General features: G+C 36.4%; 3 protein-coding genes and 1 long non-coding RNA gene across 9 annotated transcripts in view; 1 reads left to right on the forward strand and 3 right to left on the reverse strand.

Moving 5' to 3' along the window:
• rufy3 (RUN and FYVE domain containing 3) overlaps positions 1-14512 on the forward strand; it is an 881807-nt gene that overhangs the window by 571172 nt on the left and 296123 nt on the right. The window lies entirely within an intron of this gene.
• LOC148679708 (uncharacterized) overlaps positions 1-14512 on the reverse strand; it is an 890299-nt gene that overhangs the window by 176507 nt on the left and 699280 nt on the right. The window lies entirely within an intron of this gene.
• On the reverse strand, positions 83-7082 carry LOC147844130 (serine/threonine-protein kinase pim-3-like). Of its 3 annotated transcripts, none has more exons than XM_087253996.1 (8): positions 6990-7082; positions 5319-5363; positions 4819-5076; positions 4619-4701; positions 4455-4505; positions 4010-4382; positions 3706-3885; positions 83-1877 (listed from the first exon to the last, which is right to left on the reverse strand). In XM_087253996.1, the coding sequence occupies exons 2-8, from the start codon at positions 5332-5334 to the stop codon at positions 1795-1797; spliced, it is 1044 nt and encodes a 347-aa protein (XP_087110122.1). In that variant the 5' UTR covers positions 5335-5363; positions 6990-7082; the 3' UTR covers positions 83-1794. The 3 variants fall into 3 exon arrangements, with proteins under 3 accessions (XP_087110122.1, XP_087110121.1, XP_087110120.1); XM_087253994.1 differs by lacking the exons at positions 83-1877; positions 6990-7082 and adding exons at positions 2486-3440; positions 3538-3633 and having other exon boundaries at positions 5319-5760; XM_087253995.1 differs by lacking the exon at positions 6990-7082 and having other exon boundaries at positions 5319-5946.
• On the reverse strand, positions 6990-14366 carry LOC147844131 (serine/threonine-protein kinase pim-3-like). Of its 4 annotated transcripts, none has more exons than XM_087254055.1 (9): positions 14274-14366; positions 12603-12647; positions 12106-12363; positions 11906-11988; positions 11742-11792; positions 11297-11669; positions 10993-11172; positions 9077-9164; positions 6990-7082 (listed from the first exon to the last, which is right to left on the reverse strand). In XM_087254055.1, exons 2-8 carry the CDS (start codon positions 12616-12618, stop codon positions 9082-9084), a joined length of 1044 nt encoding a protein of 347 aa, XP_087110181.1. In that variant the 5' UTR covers positions 12619-12647; positions 14274-14366; the 3' UTR covers positions 6990-7082; positions 9077-9081. The 4 variants fall into 4 exon arrangements, with proteins under 4 accessions (XP_087110181.1, XP_087110182.1, XP_087110180.1 ...); XM_087254056.1 differs by lacking the exon at positions 14274-14366 and adding an exon at positions 13710-13725; XM_087254053.1 differs by lacking the exons at positions 6990-7082; positions 9077-9164; positions 14274-14366 and adding exons at positions 10538-10727; positions 10825-10920; positions 13710-14024.

Genomic DNA, 14512 nt, shown 5'->3' on the forward strand with positions numbered 1-14512 from the left:
TTTTCATGACTTGGAATTGATGAGAAACTGAAGATGCAAAAGTCTGATTTATTAAAATACGTGCCATGAATCAGAGACAGTGTAAACAGCACACAACTGAGGTTTGATTTATTTAAAGAAGAGCAGAGCAATGCAACATGTACGAGTGCAACATTCAACATTTAAACCAAATTGTAATAATCATTCAACAAAATTTCCTTTCATAAAGCAAATCCATCTGCTGTATTTCCTATTATCTTTTAATTTCTACATTAGACCTTCTTTAGTTGTTGAGAAATGACAGTATCCTGTTCACTGATCAGACACTTATAATGAATTTAATGTGAGAAGAGAGTTTAGTGTGGAGTAAATTCAGCACAATGGACAGCTCCCTGCAGTGCTGAACTGACTGAACCACATCTGCAGGAGGAAATGCTACAGAGATGTTTAATTACTGCTGAATAATTACTGAACAATATTGAATATTGAAAATCTAACCCATCAGTAGTGATTACTAATTAAACATTTATTTTATATATAAATTAAGATAAAAGGCGATTACATAAAAAACCTGTTGGGCTTATTCGCTCTAAGACATGCTTTGATAATCATATTTCTTTTAAAGTAATACGGTTTTGTCAATGTTAATAAAAGGAAACACTGAGTTTGTATAATCATTTCTTTTTGTAATTGAACACTCACTTTACAGCTCTTCATCTCTCAGAAAACTCCCTCATTAAACCAATAGTTGCCCTCGCGCACATTAATCAATACACAAGACTAAAGAAAGCCTAATGGAAAATCTGTGCTTTGTGACAATGATCTAAGAGATCTTATCAGATCAGTGAAGTTTATTTTTCAGTTTGGCTGAAGTGAAAACAGTTTTTGATAAAAACAAACAAAAAATTAAGCACATTATTATTAGCCCTGTAAGATTTTTATTTATTTTTTATTTTTTGGCTACAGAACCAAACACTGTTGTCCTATGATTTGCCTAAATTAAACTAACTTTAGTTAACCTAATTAACCCAGTTAAGCCTTTAAACTGCACTTTAAGCTGAATACTAGTGTCTTGTAAAATAACTATTAAAATATTGTGTCATGAGTTATTAGAGATTATTTATTTAACATATTATGTTTAAAAATGTGTTGCAAAAGATATTTTCTCAATTAAACCGTGCTGGGGAATTATTTAATCATTCATTACACTCAGAATAATTTATTTCAAGTGTTTATTTCAGTTCATTTTGATGATTATGGATTACAGCTAATATTAGTGTCAATTATAGTTTATCTCTTCATAATATAGCTGTGCTTTAATGATAAGTTTACATGTTTACCTAAAGTTTTATTATTTTAATATTATTTGAATGAATTTTATCGATAATTAATGCAAAGTCCTGCAAATAATTAAGCAACACAATCCTGCAGCCATAGTCCGACTTCAAATACAGAAATAATGTATATTTAATAAAGTATATTAGTAAAATAAGTGTTTATAATTAGTTTTTAAAGTGTATCTTAGTTTCTAATAATACTTTAAATTAAATTAACAGCAAATTCATTATATTTTGTAAAACGATGATTTATAGTGTATTTAATATTAGAATCTTTAACTTCTGATTTTCCAACCACTTTTAGCAAATTCATCCGTGTTAAACTCATATTTTTCATTATTGTGTGTAATCAGTAAAGATAAAATAAAATGAATATAATAACTAAATATATATTCACTTTAATAATGGCCTGTTGTTCATTTTAGAGCAAGAGTCTCCTTGTGCTGAACGGTTTAACAGCACCTCCACATCACCTGCATCAGAGTGTGTTTTCTGCTGGAATCTGCTGTTCGGTGTGTGTTCGGTGTGTGTTCTCCTCTTCTCCATCTGCGTCTACTGCCTCTGTCAGAAGAAAACTACAGGTCATCAGCTATTCGTAAAAAATGTATATCTCAAATTATAAAATGTAAATTATTCTTATCTTTTGTTAAGTTTCTGTAGGTTCTGGGGCTGAGAACAGACATGTTGAGGTACAGTATGAGCACATTTTGAGAATAATTTTAATATATATTATTCGCAATAGTTTAGCAGCAACATAAATTACATCAATATAATATAATATATTTATTTGTTTATTTATTTGTTTCTTATTTTAATTAAATATATTCTGTTTCAGGCTGGTGATGAAGTGTGTTATGCTTCATTAGACATGCCTTCCACACAGCAACAAAGGCAGAGGAATGAAAGAGCTCAGAGTTCAGACTTCAGTATTTATTCTAATGTCAGAACCAGCAGAATGTAAAGTAGAGTAAACTAAAGTCATTGTTCTTTAGTAGAAATATGATTCAAAAGAGTGTTAATGACAATGTTCTGGCATCTGCATCCTATTTTCATTGATTCTAATATTGTAAGTTTTTAATGATTAAAAATGTAAATACATTTAAGAAAGGTTAAATGTTTTTTTCAGAATATTTGACTTGCAGTCTCAGAAAGGACTCAGTGTTGTTTCTGGGTCTCTCAGTTTAATATAATTTAAGCCAATCACATGAGTGCATATGCAGTAGTACTCCCAGCTAAAACTGAAGTTCTTAAACTCTTTTCATGCCACAAAACAAACATCTCCCTGCTACAACAACAGAAATGTAGAATGCAAATGTACATCTAACAGAGCTCTGAACATTCCTAATATTAAAAAAACAAAAAACTAGGTCTTAGATCATCAGATGTGTACACCATTTCAGAGGTTTTACTGCTACTGTGGGCAAATTACCACAACAACTCCACCAAAACTTATATATTATAGATCTATAAGATCATTTAATGGAATAACAACCAAAACAATATTTCATCACACCTTTAGCCTCAGTCAGTAGAGCTGCAATCTTCATTTTAAAACCATTATGAAAACCTCCATTAAGAGGACTTAAATGGATAGTTCACCCCAAAATAACAATTCTGTATCATTAACTCCCTTTCACTTGCTCCAAACCTGTTTGAGTTTCTTTATTCTGTTCAATACAAAAGAAGATATTTTGAAGAAAGCTGAAAAGCTGTACCCATTGACTTGTTTGTTTTTGCTACTATGAAAGTCAACGGTTACAGGTTTTCAGCTTCTTCAAAACATTTTATTTTGTGCAAAACAGAAAACAAGAAACTCTTAAAGATTTGAAACCGCTTGAGTTTGAGTAAACAGTGAGTAAATCTGGATTTCTGTGTGAACTCTCCCTTTATTTGAGCTCTCTCCAGTCACTCTAGGAAGACACTACACCTGGATTATTTGTCTAAATAATACGTTTATTATTAAAATCCCTATTAACATTAAAGTCATCTGAAGCGGTGGCTTAGTGCAGGTAAAGGGGCCCCGGCCCTGGGTGAGTCGGCCATTAGTTAGTGAGGTGCCCACTCCTCATTCTGCAGGTGATCAGGAAGCAGTTCTCTGCACTTCCTGTGTGACTCCTGCTCACCCTACACAAATCATTAAGATCATTAATCCAGACTGACCCTAACAACACAATCAAAGCCATGAGTGCGTCACTCAGATAAGTGTCAAGTCACTGGCCACCTGTTCACTGTAACCAGGGATGGCGCTCAATATCGTCCAAACTGGGCCGATCAGCCGCCGCTGGACTGAGACACCAGCCAATCAGCTGACGGCACTCTGATACACACAACACCGTGTTCAGAAACACAGAGCAACACACTTCTGCTGATCTCTCAGTGAGTCTCTTACCTGTTGACAGAGTTATGGGGAAGGTCAGTTTGCTCCTGGACGTGACCCTCAGTGAGCCTCCGAAGGGGAAACGGTTGCACAGGATGTTGAAGAGGGTCACTCCCACTGACCACACCGTAGCTGGACCCGCATGGTAGCGCTGTCTGCAGAACCACTCAGGTGGAGCGTATTGAATCGTTCCTGAGAGACACAAGGAGACACAAACACCCGTTCAAAACACTCCAGCACACACAAATTCCCTTTGGTGGATCATCAAAAGCTCACAAACATCCACAGAGTGTTTCCTTCTGCAACACAAACCCACCTGCGAAGTATTTGTAGGCCGAGCGCTTGAGCAGATCTCCACAGCCGAAGTCCAGCAGCTTGATGTCCTGGGACTCTGTGGAGATCAGCAGGTTCTCTGGCTTGACGTCCCGGTGCAGGACTCCGCGGCTCTCGCAGTGTTTCAGAGCCGCGATCAGCTGCACCAGCACTTTCTTGGCCAGACCCTCATCCAGACAGCCGTTCTCCTCACAGAAGCTCTGGAGGTCTTGGCAGGGATCCGGACGCTCCAGGATCAGGATGTAGCGTCTGGGACGGTCAAACCAGTCTAGCAGCTGCAGGACGTTGGGGCAGGCAGGAGCTGAATTGACGCGGGTCATCAGTGCCACCTCCAGCGGCAGCCGACCCTGACCTTCCTGCAGGACAAACGATTGGATTCAGAACCCAATGAAACATCAAACACAACAACAGGTTCACACTGAACTCACAACTCTCAGTCTCCTCTGTGTCCGCTCTTTAGACACATACTTGATGGCGACCTGTAGACAGATAAAGCATAATAAATCACACCTGCCTGATCCTCACACATCACATTTACTGAGATCAGGATTTCTAAAGGCTGTTTGAATGAAGAGCGGAGAAAACGACTTACTGGCAGTCCATCAGACCTGCGCATCCCAGCAAACACAGAGCCAAATCCACCGTCTCCCAGCAGTGGGCCCTTTGCATACGCGTCTGCAACACAGAGGAGCAGTAGAAATGTGTGTTCAAAGAAAACATGCAGCAGTAGAGAAAACTGTAAAAGAGCATTACTGAAACATCATCATCACTTCTTCAAAAAGCCATTCTGACCTCTGCGAGAGCGTTTGAGAGCTCTTCTAGATGAGGTGGACGGACGTTCATCTTCTGGTGTTTGCTGGCTGCCGCTCTGCCGCTTCCTCTTCCTGTTACCCTGATCTGTGGACACAGATTTGGCCAACAGGGAAGGCAGAGGTGCGAGAAATCCATCAAGCTCTTGGCTCACGGTCTGGGTTTCACCATCACCATCATGTGTCCTGACGTCCTGAACAGCTGCCTGGATGAAAGCAGAACTCCTGGATCTGGAGCGGCCTGAGACAACGACAACAACAACAACAACATATCACGTTTATTATAAGATTATAAGAATTAATCAACAATTAACTTTAGTAGCTGCATCTACAGAGAATAAAAGACATCTGATCACTTATATCGGGGAACAGTTGTGTTGAAATGGGTTCATTTGTACCAGTTTATTTACATCACATTTCCCCAAACATTACACAACATCATATCATGATTGATCATAAACAAATAAAAACTAAAACACTCACTGCGGTTTTCACCCATCTGACAAACTCCTCCAAACTCCAGCAAACCTGAAAACAAGAACAAAGATCAAATATCAATAAAAATGTCAATAAAAACAAGATCAAAATCAAAATAAACACAACAAAAGAGCAACAAAACGTGTCAAAAGGAATAATTTCAGCTCTGAGCGTCGATCTCCTTGTAAAATAAAAGTCTTCTGTCAGAAATTCTCTGGTCTCCTTGAAGAATCGCAGTATCAGCACAGTAATCCTCAGCAAATGTCTCAGAAATTCGCCTCTCCTCAATCAACAGATAGCGGCGAGTCTCGGTGTTTATATATGGAGTCAAATCATACCACGCGTTGCTATAGCAACCACAATTTGAATCGCCAATCTGAATCACGTGAGTAAACGATTCATCTCATCTCAACATATAAATAATAAATAATTAATAATAATAATAAACATAGTTAAAATAATAATAATAATAATAATAATAATGAAGTTTAAATCAATTAATTTATAATTCACGAAACTTCAATTCAATTCAATTCAGCTTTATTTGTATAGCGCTTTTACAATGTAGATTGTGTCAAAGCAGCTTCACATAAATGGTCATGTAATAATAATGTAGAAACTGTAATAATAATGCTAAATGAGCAAGATTGGTTTGACAAGGTTTGACTTTGTAAAATGTACAGCTATTTAGGAATTAATTAAATTAAAATAATAAAATTAACTCATATATTTTCTATTAGTGGCCCAAGCAATGTAAGTGCATGCTGTTTAATTACACGTACAGTGCTAACTGCTCACGTAGATATTAGGAATATAAGTTAAAAAAAGTTTATTATTGTAAATAATAGAAAGTAAATTAAATCGTTCACAATTTCTATGTCTATGCCTATATTTTACAGTCTATGGTCTACGCACGATTTCAGATCACATGGCCGTTTGTATCATCATCTGGTAGGCTACATGGTTCAGTCATATTTATGTACTTTTCATTTGCTCTTGTTTTCAGATTTAATATTATTAAGTTTTATTAATGTTTTCGTTATTTTGGATGTATGTGAAGGCTTTTTAAGGGACTTTGTGTTCACTCAACGGCTAGAAAGCCCAAAAGTTCACCTGCCGAATGAGTTCCCGCGTCTGACCACAAGATGGCGTCCACAGCAGAAAGGTGCAAGTTTATAAATACATTATTTCTGTTTGTATGAATCTAAATAGCTGTTTTCATCACTAATATACAGCTTTCAATAAGCTAAATTACTGTCACAAGGTCTGTAATGACAATTAGCTTGTACATTTGCTAGAATTTTCCTAACCGATCTAGCCTTGTTCATTTATATTAAAACAAAAAAAGATTGTATTAAATTCAGAAAAACATCTCTCGTTTGTCATTACGTTTGATGATTTGATGTGATTTGAGCTTCTGAACTTCTGTTAAGGGTGCAAAGTCTGCCTTGAAGCGGCCTGATTTTATACACCAGTTTACAGTAGTAAAAATATATCAAAGTTAATTAAAGTAAACATATTAAAGGTAAACAGGTTTCTATTTTTTGAATGTAGTTAAAAATTATTTATAAAGTGAATAATATGATTAATAATATGATTCATTTATTATATTGATATACATTTTTTATATTAAATTATCCCTGGGTCATAAAGGATTCTGCTTGCAGCCTACAGTACATCAGCTTTCAGGCTCAGTGCTGTGTTTCTTCTTCTTCTTCTTGGTCTTTACTGACGCTCCTGGTGCAGTGATGTTGCAGTTGCTGTGAAAAGCTAGGCGAGAACACAAACCACAAGTGTTTTTATTCAGGCATGCAACAGACTGAATGTCCTAAAACTGTTTGTGGTCAAGCTGGTGATCTTGCATGCTCAATACACACATCAATGCATGAGATAAACTGTGGTTAGAAAAAAACAGAAATAAGAAAAGTAAGAAAATATTTAGTGCACGCTGCAGCTGTAAATGTTGCTTTTAATATTTTCATGACTTGGAATTGATGAGAAACTGAAGATGCAAAAGTCTGATTTATTAAAATACGTGCCATGAATCAGAGACAGTGTAAACAGCACACAACTGAGGTTTGATTTATTTAAAGAAGAGCAGAGCAATGCAACATGTACGAGTGCAACATTCAACATTTAAACCAAATTGTAATAATCATTCAACAAAATTTCCTTTCATAAAGCAAATCCATCTGCTGTATTTCCTATTATCTTTTAATTTCTACATTAGACCTTCTTTAGTTGTTGAGAAATGACAGTATCCTGTTCACTGATCAGACACTTATAATGAATTTAATGTGAGAAGAGAGTTTAGTGTGGAGTAAATTCAGCACAATGGACAGCTCCCTGCAGTGCTGAACTGACTGAACCACATCTGCAGGAGGAAATGCTACAGAGATGTTTAATTACTGCTGAATAATTACTGAACAATATTGAATATTGAAAATCTAACCCATCAGTAGTGATTACTAATTAAACATTTATTTTATATATAAATTAAGATAAAAGGCGATTACATAAAAAACCTGTTGGGCTTATTCGCTCTAAGACATGCTTTGATAATCATATTTCTTTTAAAGTAATACGGTTTTGTCAATGTTAATAAAAGGAAACACTGAGTTTGTATAATCATTTCTTTTTGTAATTGAACACTCACTTTACAGCTCTTCATCTCTCAGAAAACTCCCTCATTAAACCAATAGTTGCCCTCGCGCACATTAATCAATACACAAGACTAAAGAAAGCCTAATGGAAAATCTGTGCTTTGTGACAATGATCTAAGAGATCTTATCAGATCAGTGAAGTTTATTTTTCAGTTTGGCTGAAGTGAAAACAGTTTTTGATAAAAACAAACAAAAAATTAAGCACATTATTATTAGCCCTGTAAGATTTTTATTTATTTTTTATTTTTTGGCTACAGAACCAAACACTGTTGTCCTATGATTTGCCTAAATTAAACTAACTTTAGTTAACCTAATTAACCCAGTTAAGCCTTTAAACTGCACTTTAAGCTGAATACTAGTGTCTTGTAAAATAACTATTAAAATATTGTGTCATGAGTTATTAGAGATTATTTATTTAACATATTATGTTTAAAAATGTGTTGCAAAAGATATTTTCTCAATTAAACCGTGCTGGGGAATTATTTAATCATTCATTACACTCAGAATAATTTATTTCAAGTGTTTATTTCAGTTCATTTTGATGATTATGGATTACAGCTAATATTAGTGTCAATTATAGTTTATCTCTTCATAATATAGCTGTGCTTTAATGATAAGTTTACATGTTTACCTAAAGTTTTATTATTTTAATATTATTTGAATGAATTTTATCGATAATTAATGCAAAGTCCTGCAAATAATTAAGCAACACAATCCTGCAGCCATAGTCCGACTTCAAATACAGAAATAATGTATATTTAATAAAGTATATTAGTAAAATAAGTGTTTATAATTAGTTTTTAAAGTGTATCTTAGTTTCTAATAATACTTTAAATTAAATTAACAGCAAATTCATTATATTTTGTAAAACGATGATTTATAGTGTATTTAATATTAGAATCTTTAACTTCTGATTTTCCAACCACTTTTAGCAAATTCATCCGTGTTAAACTCATATTTTTCATTATTGTGTGTAATCAGTAAAGATAAAATAAAATGAATATAATAACTAAATATATATTCACTTTAATAATGGCCTGTTGTTCATTTTAGAGCAAGAGTCTCCTTGTGCTGAACGGTTTAACAGCACCTCCACATCACCTGCATCAGAGTGTGTTTTCTGCTGGAATCTGCTGTTCGGTGTGTGTTCGGTGTGTGTTCTCCTCTTCTCCATCTGCGTCTACTGCCTCTGTCAGAAGAAAACTACAGGTCATCAGCTATTCGTAAAAAATGTATATCTCAAATTATAAAATGTAAATTATTCTTATCTTTTGTTAAGTTTCTGTAGGTTCTGGGGCTGAGAACAGACATGTTGAGGTACAGTATGAGCACATTTTGAGAATAATTTTAATATATATTATTCGCAATAGTTTAGCAGCAACATAAATTACATCAATATAATATAATATATTTATTTGTTTATTTATTTGTTTCTTATTTTAATTAAATATATTCTGTTTCAGGCTGGTGATGAAGTGTGTTATGCTTCATTAGACATGCCTTCCACACAGCAACAAAGGCAGAGGAATGAAAGAGCTCAGAGTTCAGACTTCAGTATTTATTCTAATGTCAGAACCAGCAGAATGTAAAGTAGAGTAAACTAAAGTCATTGTTCTTTAGTAGAAATATGATTCAAAAGAGTGTTAATGACAATGTTCTGGCATCTGCATCCTATTTTCATTGATTCTAATATTGTAAGTTTTTAATGATTAAAAATGTAAATACATTTAAGAAAGGTTAAATGTTTTTTTCAGAATATTTGACTTGCAGTCTCAGAAAGGACTCAGTGTTGTTTCTGGGTCTCTCAGTTTAATATAATTTAAGCCAATCACATGAGTGCATATGCAGTAGTACTCCCAGCTAAAACTGAAGTTCTTAAACTCTTTTCATGCCACAAAACAAACATCTCCCTGCTACAACAACAGAAATGTAGAATGCAAATGTACATCTAACAGAGCTCTGAACATTCCTAATATTAAAAAAACAAAAAACTAGGTCTTAGATCATCAGATGTGTACACCATTTCAGAGGTTTTACTGCTACTGTGGGCAAATTACCACAACAACTCCACCAAAACTTATATATTATAGATCTATAAGATCATTTAATGGAATAACAACCAAAACAATATTTCATCACACCTTTAGCCTCAGTCAGTAGAGCTGCAATCTTCATTTTAAAACCATTATGAAAACCTCCATTAAGAGGACTTAAATGGATAGTTCACCCCAAAATAACAATTCTGTATCATTAACTCCCTTTCACTTGCTCCAAACCTGTTTGAGTTTCTTTATTCTGTTCAATACAAAAGAAGATATTTTGAAGAAAGCTGAAAAGCTGTACCCATTGACTTGTTTGTTTTTGCTACTATGAAAGTCAACGGTTACAGGTTTTCAGCTTCTTCAAAACATTTTATTTTGTGCAAAACAGAAAACAAGAAACTCTTAAAGATTTGAAACCGCTTGAGTTTGAGTAAACAGTGAGTAAATCTGGATTTCTGTGTGAACTCTCCCTTTATTTGAGCTCTCTCCAGTCACTCTAGGAAGACACTACACCTGGATTATTTGTCTAAATAATACGTTTATTATTAAAATCCCTATTAACATTAAAGTCATCTGAAGCGGTGGCTTAGTGCAGGTAAAGGGGCCCCGGCCCTGGGTGAGTCGGCCATTAGTTAGTGAGGTGCCCACTCCTCATTCTGCAGGTGATCAGGAAGCAGTTCTCTGCACTTCCTGTGTGACTCCTGCTCACCCTACACAAATCATTAAGATCATTAATCCAGACTGACCCTAACAACACAATCAAAGCCATGAGTGCGTCACTCAGATAAGTGTCAAGTCACTGGCCACCTGTTCACTGTAACCAGGGATGGCGCTCAATATCGTCCAAACTGGGCCGATCAGCCGCCGCTGGACTGAGACACCAGCCAATCAGCTGACGGCACTCTGATACACACAACACCGTGTTCAGAAACACAGAGCAACACACTTCTGCTGATCTCTCAGTGAGTCTCTTACCTGTTGACAGAGTTATGGGGAAGGTCAGTTTGCTCCTGGACGTGACCCTCAGTGAGCCTCCGAAGGGGAAACGGTTGCACAGGATGTTGAAGAGGGTCACTCCCACTGACCACACCGTAGCTGGACCCGCATGGTAGCGCTGTCTGCAGAACCACTCAGGTGGAGCGTATTGAATCGTTCCTGAGAGACACAAGGAGACACAAACACCCGTTCAAAACACTCCAGCACACACAAATTCCCTTTGGTGGATCATCAAAAGCTCACAAACATCCACAGAGTGTTTCCTTCTGCAACACAAACCCACCTGCGAAGTATTTGTAGGCCGAGCGCTTGAGCAGATCTCCACAGCCGAAGTCCAGCAGCTTGATGTCCTGGGACTCTGTGGAGATCAGCAGGTTCTCTGGCTTGACGTCCCGGTGCAGGACTCCGCGGCTCTCGCAGTGTTTCAGAGCCGCGATCAGCTGCACCAGCACTTTCTTGGCCAGACCCTCATCCAGACAGCCGTTCTCCTCACAGAAGCTCTGGAGGTCTTGGCAGGGATCCGGACGCTCCAGGATCAGGATGTAGCGTCTGGGACGGTCAAACCAGTCTAGCAGCTGCAGGACGTTGGGGCAGGCAGGAGCTGAATTGACGCGGGTCATCAGTGCCACCTCCAGCGGCAGCCGACCCTGACCTTCCTGCAGGACAAACGATTGGATTCAGAACCCAATGAAACATCAAACACAACAACAGGTTCACACTGAACTCACAACTCTCAGTCTCCTCTGTGTCCGCTCTTTAGACACATACTTGATGGCGACCTGTAGACAGATAAAGCATAATAAATCACACCTGCCTGATCCTCACACATCACATTTACTGAGATCAGGATTTCTAAAGGCTGTTTGAATGAAGAGCGGAGAAAACGACTTACTGGCAGTCCATCAGACCTGCGCATCCCAGCAAACACAGAGCCAAATCCACCGTCTCCCAGCAGTGGGCCCTTTGCATACGCGTCTGCAACACAGAGGAGCAGTAGAAATGTGTGTTCAAAGAAAACATGCAGCAGTAGAGAAAACTGTAAAAGAGCATTACTGAAACATCATCATCACTTCTTCAAAAAGCCATTCTGACCTCTGCGAGAGCGTTTGAGAGCTCTTCTAGATGAGGTGGACGGACGTTCATCTTCTGGTGTTTGCTGGCTGCCGCTCTGCCGCTTCCTCTTCCTGTTACCCTGATCTGTGGACACAGATTTGGCCAACAGGGAAGGCAGAGGTGCGAGAAATCCATCAAGCTCTTGGCTCACGGTCTGGGTTTCACCATCACCATCATGTGTCCTGACGTCCTGAACAGCTGCCTGGATGAAAGCAGAACTCCTGGATCTGGAGCGGCCTGAGACAACGACAACAACAACAACATATCACGTTTATTATAAGATTATAAGAATTAATCAACAATTAACTTTAGTAGCTGCATCTACAGAGAATAAAAGACATCTGATCACTTATATCGGGGAACAGTTGTGTTGAAATGGGTTCATTTGTACCAGTTTATTTACATCACATTTCCCCAAACATTACACAACATCATATCATGATTGATCATAAACAAATAAAAACTAAAACACTCACTGCGGTTTTCACCCATCTGACAAACTCCTCCAAACTCCAGCAAACCTGAAAACAAGAACAAAGATCAAATATCAATAAAAATGTCAATAAAAACAAGATCAAAATCAAAATAAACACAACAAAAGAGCAACAAAACGTGTCAAAAGGAATAATTTCAGCTCTGAGCGTCGATCTCCTTGTAAAATAAAAGTCTTCTGTCAGAAATTCTCTGGTCTCCTTGAAGAATCGCAGTATCAGCACAGTAATCCTCAGCAAATGTCTCAGAAATTCGCCTCTCCTCAATCAACAGATAGCGGCGAGTCTCGGTGTTTATATATGGAGTCAAATCATACCACGCGTTGCTATAGCAACCACAATTTGAATCGCCAATCTGAATCACGTGAGTAAACGATTCATCTCATCTCAACATATAAATAATAAATAATTAATAATAATAATAAACATAGTTAAAATAATAATAATAATAATAATAATAATGAAGTTTAAATCAATTAATTTATAATTCACGAAACTTCAATTCAATTCAATTCAGCTTTATTTGTATAGCGCTTTTACAATGTAGATTGTGTCAAAGCAGCTTCACATAAATGGTCATGTAATAATAATGTAGAAACTGTAATAATAATGCTAAATGAGCAAGATTGGTTTGACAAGGTTTGACTTTGTAAAATGTACAGCTATTTAGGAATTAATTAAATTAAAATAATAAAATTAACTCATATATTTTCTATTAGTGGCCCAAGCAATGTAAGTGCATGCTGTTTAATTACACGTACAGTGCTAACTGCTCACGTAGATATTAGGAATATAAGTTAAAAAAAGTTTATTATTGTAAATAATAGAAAGTAAATTAAATCGTTCACAATTTCTATGTCTATGCCTATATTTTACAGTCTATGGTCTACGCACGATTTCAGATCACATGGCCGTTTGTATCATCATCTGGTAGGCTACATGGTTCAGTCATATTTATGTACTTTTCATTTGCTCTTGTTTTCAGATTTAATATTATTAAGTTTTATTAATGTTTTCGTTATTTTGGATGTATGTGAAGGCTTTTTAAGGGACTTTGTGTTCACTCAACGGCTAGAAAGCACAAAAGTTCACCTGCCGAATGAGTTCCCGCGTCTGACCACAAGATGGCGTCCACAGCAGAAAGGTGCAAGTTTATAAATACATTATTTCTGTTTGTATGAATCTAAATAGCTGTTTTCATCACTAATATACAGCTTTCAATAAGCTAAATTACTGTCACAAGGTCTGTAATGACAATTAGCTTGTACATTTGCTAGAATTTTCCTAACCGATCTAGCCTTGTTCATTTATATTAAAACAAAAAAAGATTGTATTAAATTCAGAAAAACATCTCTCGTTTGTCATTACGTTTGATGATTTGATGTGATTTGAGCTTCTGAACTTCTGTTAAGGGTGCAAAGTCTGCCTTGAAGCGGCCTGATTTTATACACCAGTTTACAGTAGTAAAAATATATCAAAGTTAATTAAAGTAAACATATTAAAGGTAAACAGGTTTCTATTTTTTGAATGTAGTTAAAAATTATTTATAAAGTGAATAATATGATTAATAATATGATTCATTTATTATATTGATATACATTTTTTATATTAAATTATCCCTGGGTCATAAAGGATTCTGCTTGCAGCCTACAGTACATCAGCTTTCAGGCTCAGTGCTGTGTTTCTTCTTCTTCTTCTTGGTCTTTACTGACGCTCCTGGTGCAGTGATGTTGCAGTTGCTGTGAAAAGCTAGGCGAGAACACAAACCACAAGTGTTTTTATTCAGGCATGCAACAGACTGAATGTCCTAAAACTGTTTGTGGTCAAGCTGGTGATCTTGCATGCTCAATACACACATCAATGCATGAGATAAACTGTGGTTAGAAAAAAACAGA

The sequence above is a fragment of the Danio rerio genome, chromosome 5 (assembly GCF_052040795.2).
Source record: "Danio rerio strain M-AB ecotype USA chromosome 5, GRCz13ab, whole genome shotgun sequence".
In the NCBI taxonomy this organism is placed as follows: Eukaryota; Metazoa; Chordata; class Actinopteri; order Cypriniformes; family Danionidae; genus Danio; species Danio rerio.

Bases quoted from the DNA above. Each gene is read 5' to 3' on its own strand.
- LOC147844130 (XM_087253994.1), bottom strand. The intron at 4,383-4,454 runs GTGAGTTCAGTG...TTTGTCCTGCAG, and splicing joins CACAGAGGAGACTGAGAGTT to GAAGGTCAGGGTCGGCTGCC. The intron at 3,886-4,009 runs GTGGGTTTGTGT...TGTGTCTCTCAG, and splicing joins GGCCTACAAATACTTCGCAG to GAACGATTCAATACGCTCCA.
- LOC147844131 (XM_087254053.1), bottom strand. The intron at 11,989-12,105 runs GTCAGAATGGCT...TCTGTGTTGCAG, and splicing joins TCTCAAACGCTCTCGCAGAG to ACGCGTATGCAAAGGGCCCA. The intron at 11,173-11,296 runs GTGGGTTTGTGT...TGTGTCTCTCAG, and splicing joins GGCCTACAAATACTTCGCAG to GAACGATTCAATACGCTCCA.